The sequence below is a fragment of the Mastomys coucha genome, unplaced genomic scaffold (assembly GCF_008632895.1).
Source record: "Mastomys coucha isolate ucsf_1 unplaced genomic scaffold, UCSF_Mcou_1 pScaffold20, whole genome shotgun sequence".
NCBI classification, from domain to species: Eukaryota; Metazoa; Chordata; class Mammalia; order Rodentia; family Muridae; genus Mastomys; species Mastomys coucha.
This window is the reverse complement of record NW_022196903.1, coordinates 80513058-80524884: the sequence shown is the minus strand read 5'-3', so window position 1 is coordinate 80524884 and position 11827 is coordinate 80513058. Positions and strand designations below refer to the sequence as shown.

The 11827-nt window shown below is 45.8% G+C and overlaps 1 protein-coding gene across 8 annotated transcripts in view; it reads right to left on the bottom strand.

The window, feature by feature from the left end:
- Positions 1-1968: 1968 nt before the first annotated feature.
- Positions 1969-11827, bottom strand: part of Aak1 (AP2 associated kinase 1) — a 155225-nt gene continuing 145366 nt past the window's right edge. For all 8 annotated transcript variants that reach the window (XM_031382444.1, XM_031382445.1, XM_031382443.1 and 5 more), the window contains one exon: positions 1969-9511. In XM_031382444.1, coding sequence (XP_031238304.1) covers positions 8388-9511 — 1124 coding nt within the window. In that variant the 3' untranslated portion in view covers positions 1969-8387. The remainder of the gene's footprint in view (positions 9512-11827) is intronic.

The following is an 11827-nucleotide window of genomic DNA, read 5'->3' as shown; positions in this document are numbered from 1 at the left end:
TCCAGTCCCTTGGACTCTGCCTCTTGAGCACTGGGATTAAGGCATGTGCTACCATGCCTGGCATGTACCCCCTATACTTATATTTAAGTTTTGTCAAGGCTTCATTCTGTCAATTTCTTATGTATAGTTTTGGCTATTTTGGTCTTAAGATATTTCTACTAACATTCACTATAAACCAACTAAAAGCTGATAGCTTCTTATTTTTTGCTTACATTATAAGAAAATTGTGAACATTTTCCTCAGATAATTCCATTTCTCTTGAGTGAAAATGTCCTCAGGATAAAAAAGCCCAGTCTTCAAACAAGTTGAGACATGGAATGTGATACTTAGATCTGGTAGAAGTGTGGGTTCCATCAGCTCTGACTTCCGGAGTGGGTGGCTTGAAACGGGTGCTGCATGCTGAAGAGACTGTGGACTGCCTCTGGGCTAAGCTTAATGAAAGTACCTCAAGGAGCCATGTTCTCTCCTTCCACATGCTTACTTGCAAACTTGTTAGTAGGGATTTTTAATAAGTATTTGTTGCTGTTTTCCTCTTAACCCAGCTAGCTCCCAAATAATTAAGACTGGATTATTACACTTATTTAACAAGCTTTAAGGACACAACAACTGAGCAGTATTACTCTATTTTAATCTATATTTTAATCCTCTAAACTAATCTGGCTACCTCCCAGTCAAAATCCCAGTGAGAGTTGCATTTCAGTACTGATCTGGCTCTCTGGGCTCTAGGTGGTTTCTCAACGTGTCTCCAGGACCCTCTTGCCAGGGCAAATCCCACCCCTTCCTATCACTTCTCCCCCCACCCTCGTCACCCCTATCCCACCCCTGGTTTGGAGAAAGTCCAGCCCTTTTCTTCCCCTACTCAGTCATTGGGAAATCAGCTTCTTTACTGACTAACAGGGGAATAACTGGGGAGCAATGTTTTGCAACCAGATAAGGGGGCAGAGAAATCAGCATCTGAATAATACAAGGATAATCTTGTACACAGTGCATAATATTTATGCCCACACAAACTGAAGCCCAGATTCTACAACTTGAATCTAAGGTGAACTCAAGGAAAAACACAAGGAAAGACAAGAATCTAGAGAGACAAGTCTCAGCCTTCTGGCGGTGATTTTTACCTGGTTCTTCCCACTGGGAGTCCTGTAGAAAGCTCAGGGAGTATCTTTCACCCAGAGCTCGCTCAAAAAAGAAAGCAGTTTTGTCCAGGGCCGCAACCTTGAAACACAGAACACTTAACAACTTTGTTGTTGGTTTGTTTGTTTATTTGTTTCCAAACAAGGTTTCTCTATGTATAGCCCTGGCTGTCCTGGAACTCTTTCTGTAGATCAAGCTGTCCCGGAACTCAGAGATCTGTCTCTGCCTTCCCAAAGGTTGAGATCAAAGGCGTACATCCCCACCTCCAGGTAACACTTAGGAACGTTTAAGTCATAGAAGTAGTCAGGTGTGGTGGGCGGCACATGGCTTTAATCCCAGGCAGAAGTAGACAGATTTCTACTACAGTTTGGGGCCAGCCTCATTTACATAGTGAAACTCTGTCCCCAAAATACAAAATTACAAACAAAACAAAATGCAGAACCAGATAGAGGTTTATATTTAGATGGTAAGTAAACTCAGAAAATGTGGGCCACTTTGGTTTCACTCATGCATATTACACCAGAACTCTGCAGGGCCCTGGGTCTGCCAATACCATCTAAGAACACAGCCAGTTCTCCTGGAATCCTGCTAAGTCAAGCTCAAGAAAGTTCAAATACTATCCTGACTGTCTGCTTCAAATCTGGAACTAGGTAGGCAGGTTTTCCCTCATGGCAGGGGGTTTCAAACGTCCTAGGTTCTTGTGGGCCTCTCTGTGTCAACACTGGCTTCTGTTCAGGAGGATTAGAACCTGTCACAGGCTCTGTGCTGGTGACAGGTACCTAGCAACCCTCTCATCCCCAGAAGATCCCACTTAAGAAAAAACACACAACTTAGTCTCTTAATTAGGTTCATTTTAATAAAGAGTATAGGAGTTTACAACTCAAACGATTATCCATAAAAACTATCAGATACATAAGATGAATCACACCAAATGAACAACATAAATCCAACAGCCTGCAATGAGAGGCATTACAGTAACTGCTAGGAATGACCTTCTGGTTTCCCCTCGAGATTGTTTGCATGGTAAGGATTCCTGAGGCCTGCTGACCTCAGCACTAATCAACTCCAAATACTGCCAGCAGAGGGCACTCATCTTCCCTCCTTGAAATATGCATGGTCCTTGGCCTCTGTTATTTGGTTCCTGCTCCCTAAAAAAACGACATCGAATGTTCCATTCAAAATAATGTCTTGCAGGCTCCGTGGTGCAGGTCACCACTGTCCTCCCAGTGCTGCCTGCTTGTTTACTTGGGAAGGAGGCTGAAGCAACGGCCGGTCAATTCCCTCACCACAGACGCAAACAACTTCATTTCTAACTTGGGAGCCTTTGGCAAAGGGAACGGAGTTGCTTGTGCCAGCTGCCTGTGGTCCTATCTTAGCCCTCTTCGGATGACTAACTGCAAGGGCTGGACTTAACACCACGAAGGAAGCAGGAGGGAGCATGTCTGCACACAGACGCTGAGAAACTCTTCACGACAATCTTTGGTAGACTTGCAGAACCCAGCAGACTCACCGCTTCTGAAGGAAAGGATTTTACTGTCTCAAAGTTGAAGGTGCTGGAGACTGGACAAGGGCCCTCACACAGTCTAAGCATGTAGTATCAGCCAAGCCTGACCTGGTTGGCTGGTGCTTAAAAATCCATTCTGAAATTCCTTGACAAAAGGAATCTGATCCCTTTGATGTATATAGGCATGGTTCTCCCTCCAGGCAGCACAGGTCTCGTTCACTGTTCAGTATTGAGTCAGAACTATGGCCCCCCGTGCTGAAGCCAGAGGCTGCTGAAATACACCTGACAAAACCTATGAAATTACAACTTACAGAGACTTTGGCCTAAGCCACATGTAGTTAATATTTAGCTTCTCTCTCTCTCTCTCTCTCTCTCTCTCTCTCTCTCTCTCTCTCTCTCTCTCTGTGTGTGTGTGTGTGTGTATGTGTGTGTGTGTGTGTGTGTGTGTGTGTGTGTGTGTGTATGTAGACAAGGTCTTGTTATGCAGCCCAGGCAGGCCTTGAATTCAGAGTGAACCTCTTAACCCACACAGGCATGTGTCCCCATGGCCAGCACTTAGCTATTTTTGCTATTCTAGCCCTCTCACATATGTACTCGTTCTAGAGCCACGTAGGATCAGGGAAAGAGCTTCTCTCCATCTCCAGTTGGGGGCTGGGTCCCGCCAACCCGCCTCTGTCCTTTATTCCATTTCACTGTTAGATTGTCAAGGTTGGCCCAAGTCCTAAACAGACATTTTACAGCAACAGCAAGGGAAACAGCCACGAGTGAACATGACTGCTGAGCACCCACTGATTGGTCTGGTCAGAACAGGAGACTGCTGGGGAAATAACTAAGGGAGAGCAGGAACGGGGATAGGGAGCATGGAGATCTCCAGGGACAGGGCAGAACCACCTACAACTGGACAGACACTACTTTTTATTCTTAAACATTTTGAAAGCTTTTCTTTAAGTTTTTACTAAGTTTTCAAGTGTTCTGGTGTTTAAAACAAAAACAAATATTGAAAAAGGCTACAGTTCAAAAACTAAAAACTCAAAATGACATGATTCTACTTATAATCCCAGTGTTTACTGTTTTAGGCAAGCACTGGAGGCCTGGGAAATGGCGGCCATGAGAAGTGTCAGGTGCTCCTGCCTCTACCACTGCACCCCTGCTAACTACCGTCCACCAAGACGACTTTGATGCTGAGAGAAATGCTGTGATGAGCAGCCATTTTGGAGTTGGGATGTGTTCTAAAGTTTGAATGCCAAAGACACCACAGAGGGTACCATCTCTACATTTGAGGGACCCAAATGGACTCCACTGGGAGCTGCCCACTCACTGCTGGTGAGGGCACTGCATCTCCTGGTCCCTGGTTTTCCACTTTACATTTCTTATTTGAATTAATGTGTACATATCATACAATTTGATATATTTTCATTATTCTCATTTTACAGAATAAAAATACAGAATTTCTTATCATCAGATCACTCTAATATTGCATGCACCAGTGAAGACTAGCTGAAAACACTGACAAGCACAGACTCCAACACATAACTATACAACAGGCTGCTAAGGCAGCATTTTCTTAACCATTTTGAAGAACTCAGTTGCCAGACAAAACTTGAGACATAGCATGGGTTAGTGAGTAGAAGACTGTTAACACACACACACACACACACACACACACACACACACACACACACACACACGCATGTATGCTGGAGCATGTGCCAGTACATAGGTTTTCAATTCCACAAGTAAGCCAGGACAAAACAGGCTGTATGAACTGAAATCTGCTTTCAGCACCAACTTCTGTTCACGTTCTCTGGTGAGACTGCTCACCATGACAATGGAAGCATCTTGTGCTGTCTCCCTGGACTTCAGTTAAAGAAACCCAGTGGTCGCACGTTCTAGGTAAGCACTCTCCCACCTAACTATACACCAAGCCACTTTAAAGTTTGACAGTAAGATCCTACTAAGGGCTAGCACGGGTTTCAATTCACAATCCTTTTGGCTCAGCTTGCCACAGAGGCTCACTTCATTGTTTCATTTCATCTGTTTTGACTCTAACCATGGATTTGGTGCTAAAGAGCTGTACTGCAAGCCTAGGAAATGGTCACAGATAAGTTAACTGTTAACAGTGCTCGTTAGTCAGTTAATGGTGCTGAGCCTAGGGCTTCACTTATGCCCGGCTCCATCTCTGAGCTATGCTCCCAGCCTAGCACATCATTCATTAGTACATGATACAGCATAAGGTGTTGCTTAAGGACACTCTGGCTCATCTCTGTCTACTGGGTCAAAAGTCCAAAATCTCTGGTGTTTCCTATGACATATACAAAGTAGCGAACACACAGCAGAAACTAAAACAAAGGAAGTGTAGTACATTGTTGACAATGTTTTCCTCTTCACTATTAAGTTGTTACAGGATGGTCACTGGGAACTCAGTACTGATTCAGACCTTAAGCACTCATAATTCCCTGTAAAACAAACCTCTCTGGATTTCCACTCAGGATGGCATCCCACAAAGACACCTGATCTTTAAACTACACACTAATCGTGTAATCCAGACTCTTCCCAGCACCTCCTTCAGAACTCATCTGTTGGGTTATGATGTGTCAGATTTCCTTCACGAATCACTATGTAAGAAAAAAACAGTCGGCCCGGCGGTGGTGGCACACGCCTTTAATCCCAGCACTTGGGAGGCAGAGGCAGGCGGATTTCTGAGTTCGAGGCCAGCCTGGTCTACAGAGTGAGTTCCAGGACAGCCAGGGCTACACAGGAAAAACCCTGTCTCGGAAAAAAAAAAAAAAAGAAAGAAAAAAAAAAAACAGTCTGCCTGTGGTCACATTCATTCGCTATTCAAAGATGGCAGATAGACTTTGCACTCAGTCTAAAAGAGGCCCTAAGCCCACACTTCACAAATGATTAAACTATATAAGATAAAGAATCCATGATTTTATTCTAATTTGGACCTTGTGAGATAAAGTGACTGATTAGAAGGAGCAATCCAGTAATCAAAGAAAGACCAGTTTGCAGCGCTATTACTGAGATGCTGTTGACCTTGCATTTTGAAGTTTCTCATCAAGAGATGGGTCCTTCTGTGTTGCCAAGGCTGGCCATGAGATCCTGGGCTCAAGCCATCTTTCTGCCCCAGCTGCCTAAGCAGCTGGGACTACAACCAGTATGTGCTACAACCTGGGAGGAGCCATCCTTTCAGCATGTGCCTTGGAGGACTTCATCTGATGACAAGCCTGGGAAGTTTGGTTGCAAAGTTCCATGTGCGTTAGTCAAACTACTTATTTAATAGAAAGACAATTTTGTATCCACTATTATACAGGAAATTTAAAAATAATAATTGGGCAGTGGTGGCGCATGCCTTTAATCCCAGCACTTGGGAGGCAGAGGCAGGTGGATCTCTGAATTCGAGGCCAGCCTGGTCTACAGAGTGAGTTCCAGGACAGCAAGGGCTGGCTATACAGAGAAACCCTGTCTCGAATAATAATAGTAATAGTAATAACTGTGAGAAAGCAAGTTCCTAAAGAAGACATTTAACCTTTACTGAAGTGAAAGGCAGGTTTCTGGTGGGATGGAGTCCTCAGATGGCACTGCTATGGGCCCCAACACACTGCCTGTTATTTAAACAGGTGGAGAATGTTAAGAAGAAAAGAGGGAAAAATAGCCCCCTTTCCCTCTCTAAAGACAGGGTTCACTCACTGGCTGGCCTGGAACTTGTTATATAGACAGGCTGGCCTCAAACTCACAGATCCACCTGTCCTTGCCTCACAAGTTCTGGGGTTAAAGACATCTAACACCACAAAAAATAGTCATTCTTATGTTACTGTCAAGACTTCTAGATTTTACTGTATTGTTTTTGTGTACTGACGACAGACCCCAGGGCACTGTGCATGCTAAGCATGTATTCTTCTGCCAAGTTGTGCACCCAAGCCCTGCCTTTCAAATTTAAAGGCTATCACAACTAAGGGATTGCAAGTGCAGCCTGGCATTCAGGCTTCAGTCCTGGATGGATTTTCAGTAATTCTCTTTTTCTCTTTTGGGACAGTGTTTCATGTAGTCTAGGCTGCCCTGGAATTCCTTCTTTCTGTACCACCTGAGTGCCCTGCTTGCAGCGGTATGCTACTGTGCCTAGCTTCTAGCAATTTTTACATCACTAATCTAGTTTGGTACATAGCTCTCCACACTTCCCCAGGCAGGTGGAGGAAGTGTCTGTGAGAAGCAGCGAGCGTGCACCTGGCTTTGGTGCTGACTCTTTCCTCAGCGAACGCCCCCATGGAGTCAGGGCTTATTTTAAGGCAGTAAAAATAAAGGGCATGAAAAACTCTAGGAATGAGTCAGAGCTGTCAGACATAAAAACACCCTTCTGAACACGCAGCCAGTCACCTGTCTGCTCTACTTTAACACCTGAAAGGAACAGATCATTTAAAGATTTGCAAGGACAACTGACCAACTCTTTTCCAGTCTCAGTTTACTTCTAGGTCTCAGGTCTGTACCCACTTAAGAGGCAGTAGAGGTGTATGGGCAGGGTTTGGTGAAATAAAAGGCAAACTTAGCTTGTGGTTTGGGCTCCTGATTAATGAATTTCACAACAATGGTACCCAGGCAGGATTCCCAGTGGCTGGACCTCTGAAGATTCTCTTCCCCCGTTGCCAGGGAAACACAAGGACCGATGACTTTTTTGGCTGGGAGGAGAGGGTGTTGAGATATGGAGACTTGGAATTCAGTATTAAGTCGAGGCTAGTCTCTAACTTGTGGCAATCCTCCTGCCTTAGCTTCCCAAGTCCTAGGATTACAGTCATGAGGTACCTACCATGTCCAGTTTTAGGAAATTGATTTTTTAAAACCAGGTAAATGGAATTTAAAAAATCCACTCTGACACCTCAGTTCCAGCAGGATTGCCCCAAATTGTCCGACAACTTCAATTCTACCATGAGAAGAAAAATCTAATAAAGCCAAGGTTCAAGTCAGGTCAACAGGCAAATGCAAGAAAACGAGTGATTTGATAATGGAGGTAGGCATGGTGGTTTCACTCAAACGACAAAGGTTTCTCATATGCATGAGCACATAAGCATCCACACTAGTCTAAAAGCGGACCGTGAGAGGCGGAGTGCTTCTCCCACCCATGTGCTCCTTTACTCGACAGAGAATCTGACCCATAGTATGCACCCAGACACTTGTGCACAGGGCCAGCTTGGCTCCTACAGACTCAGTGGCAGATCCCAGAGTACTCTGCGAGCTGCTGGCTCCATAGGAATGGAAGATGAGTAGCTGAAAGATTAACTTCTCCAGATGTGCAGTAGGTTTGTATTGCTCTTCTTTCTAGAAACCTCTCTGTTCCAAGAGTATTGTTGAGTTGTAACTCTTCAATGCAAGTGACTCCAACAGAAGCTGTAGGAATTCAAAGTCATGGTATAATATAGGCCGTTAACTGGGGGTAAAATATTCCTGGATTAAAAAGGTTTCTGGGCCGAAAAAAAAAATATCAGAGTTCTGAGTGTGGTGGAAGGCCTCTATGAAGGTGACACAAATGCCTACAAGCCTGGGAATGAATATAAACAAAAGCAAGAAGTGTGAAGTAAGGAGCTTCTGCCGAGGCTCACAGCAACTTGGCTAGTTGCCTCGAAGTGATTCTGCTCTGAGGCAGGGGACTGCAAGGTCACAGTGGATGGGCTTGGCTCCCTGAAAGGCCAGCCAGGAGTGGTGTGATGGGTGCTGGTGGGGTGGGTGGAGGCAGGCCTCAGGCTCGCCTCTGCTCCTAGGGTTTCTGTTTGCTTGCTTTTGAAGGAAAGGGAGCTAAAGCAAAAGGGTCAGCAGTGGCCAGCTCTGTAGTCCTGGAGGACAAGGATGTGACAGACACAGAGCCAGCCAGTAACTGCTTATTGCTTTGTGAAACAATCTTGTAGGCAGCAATGGGCTGGGCTTCTGCACTTGGCTCATCTTCTGGGCTATAGTGTCGAGAATATTTGGATAAAGCCTGGGGGCGGAATGGCTTGCCAGCCGCTGGGCCTGAGAAGGCTTCTTTCTGGGGCTGTAGTCCTCTGTTTCTGTCACTAGGATGGCCCCCAGAGTTCATGGGAGACCCCCTGGGAGAGTTGCTGTCAAAATGGTCTGTGGCCTGGACAGAGTGGGAAGGGAGACCAGCCTGCGGTGCAAAGCCAGTCACAGGATGCTGCGCCTGTGCAGGGGTGTACATGGCTCGATCTCGGCCTGCAAGCAGAGGCCCTTCGCTGGGCTGACTGAGGTTGGCCTGCATTGGCAAATCCTGTGAGGAGCCCTGCACAGCCAGGAACTCCTCCACGCTCCTCTTCTTGGTAAAAGGAGCTCTGGAGAACACATCTACTTCCTCTGTCTGGGAAGGCACTACGCTGCCCTTGGAAACAAAAGGGGCTTTGGAGAAAATGTCCATGTCCTCTGTTGGAACCAGCGAGCTCCTGAAGGGGGCCGTGGCAAAGACGTCAGGCTCCCCGAGATCATCTAAGACTTGCTGGTTGATTGGCAAGAACTGGCTCTTTTTCCCTCCTTGTCCCCTTTCTTCTGGCTCAGTGGACACTCCAGATTCAGAGAACAGGGTGGCTTCTCCCAGCTTCTCCTGGAGGGGCCGGCAGCTCTCATCCTCCTCGTCAGACTCCAGGAGAGGCCGAGACCCACTGCAGTCCAGCATGTCCCCCTCGAGGTCGGTCCCCTCCTCCTCACTGCTGTGGAAGGAGCTGTTGCTGGAAGGACCCTCTCGGGCCAGAGAGTCAGACTCTAAGGCGTTCTGAGTCTTGGTGCCAGGAGCTCTGCAGGGATCTGGATAGAGGGGGAGGCCTTTGGTGCCCACGGATTCTTTAAAGTGCTCTATAGTAATTACAGGGCAAGGACTGGGCTCTCTCTGGAGACCTAGAAAAGCATAAAATTCAGAATTAATGTGGATGCTGGTTCAGGGCTTTGTGGAACATTTAATGTTCAACTGAGCAGACACATCGTGGAACCAAAGGATGGATGTTGACAATGGAAAAACAGAAAAATAAACAAGTCAAGCACAGTAAATGCACACAGACTGAAGAGCAAGCATCACCTCACACTTTGGATCATGACAGACACAATGGGCAGGAAAGGTGGATATGTTAGGCACACCGACACTCAGGGCAACAAGGCAACATTCCTACTGGCAGGCCAGGCATGGACACCTGCTCTACCTGGCTCAGAGGCAGATGAAGGCAGCCCAGTCATTCTTGTCCACACACACCAGACAGACTTGGGCTATGGAGAACCACTGCCTGGGGAGGAACTTTACTCAGCCTCTGGCATGTGCTCCAAGGGCAGAGGGGCAGACCCGCCGACAAGCAGAGTTCGGCTCTCAGTAAGTGCACGCTTACTCGATGGCATACTGCAAATGGTACTACTCACAGAGCAAGTGATGCCAGATGCAAATACTGAGGGTACTTTCCGAGTCATACCAGGTGATATCAACTTTGGCTGGAGTTGCCCTACAATTTTGTTAGCAAAGTTGTCTTTAATGAGCCCACCACTGACTTCTTTAAGCAGAACTACTAGCAAACTCCAGCTTTCTAGTGCATGTGCTGATGTAGGTAGAGGTGCCTCTGGGTGCACTGGCTTTTAGAATCAAATAGACAATTATCAGAATGCAACAGAGTCTTACCTTCCAAGACATATTAGCAGGTTAGAAGTGTGTCATTGGGCACATGTTAGCAGGAGGGTAGGAAAGAGGCATATGTAACTAAGCAAGAAGAATCCAGAGAAAGGGTGGTCGGGGTAGGGGTATGGACAAAATATATTTCTTTATAAGCTCAAAAAAGAAATGCCACCATAATGTCCCAACCCATGAGAATATTAGCTTTTGACTATTCCCTCCCCATCGGGCTCTCTCCCCCCACCCTCCTCTACCCCCAGTGAATATCTAGCCAGACAGGAATTCTTCCTATACTCTGCGGGCTGCTAACATTCTTGCTTGAAGTGAGCACATGGAGCCCAGAGGAAGGAGCTGCAAAGCCGGGTTCATAGGGAAACCAGTTACTTATTGAGGATTTACACTGTTAAGAACTCGGGGGGGGGGCAGGCAAACATTTTACTAAAAGACACTGTACAAAAGTACTGTTCTTTTCAAATCCTGTAACTTTGTAAAAGCAGCCCTTTATTTTAATCAGTTGGCAATAAGTAAATTTCAGGTCCCCCCTCCCATTTCTATTTCCAAACTCAAATTTTAAGTTGAATTCTATACGGTACAGTGTGGCTTTTTGAGTAACATTTGAAAGATGTGGTTTTGAAGAGAATGAGCTTTTCCTTGCATTGTAACTCTGCTCAGTGGAGTTGATATGGAAACCAGGAGGAAATAAAGACTTCCTGTTCCCCCACAATGTATATGGACACAATTCTAATTTATCAGACAAGAGAACTGAAGTTAAATTTATCTCTGAGATACCCAGGTGACAAATTCAGAGAGAACTAAAATGACAGGGGGTAGGTGGAACTACTAACTTTCTAAAATAAAACTCGCCAAGAAATGTTCAGAGGCTCCTAAGTCTCCATATGCCACTCCCTCTTACATGCCAGCCTCGGTTGACAAAATTAAGGTGCACTTCCTCTCCTCCAAAACTACCTGAATGCTGGTGCTTCTAAGCTGGCTATGGCGCACAGAGAGACAGAAGGTTGGGCCAAGCCAGTGACTGGCCCTGGTATTGTATGGACTGATCATCAAATGACAGTTTTCACTGCAGTCAGTGACTTGAGGGAACTGAAATTGAATTCATTGAAATCAAATTACATACAGACTGCAAAAGGCAGCTATCGACCGGAAATCCAGGGTCCAGTGCTGTCAATGCAATTCAGAGGCCTATGGGGCAGTGAGGGAAAACTCCCTCATCCATAATGGGACATGAAGAACATGCCCAGCCCATGCAAACAGCAAGACAAATAGCATGCTCTGCCAAATAGCAAGAAGGCCTTGAGTCAAGAATCCAGGAGAAAGCCCACCGACTCAGGGCATCTTCTTTTGGCTTTTGAAGTGAAGAGTAAGATGCTTTATATTTAAAATACCAACAGACCAACAGCTTTAAAAAGTTCAAAATCAGCTGGGTGTATAGTGATTTATTCCTTTAATCTATCACTTGGAATGTCAAGGCAGATGGATATCTGTGAGTTCAAGGCTAGCCTGATCTTCACAGCAAGTTCTAGGCCAGCCCAGGCTATATACTT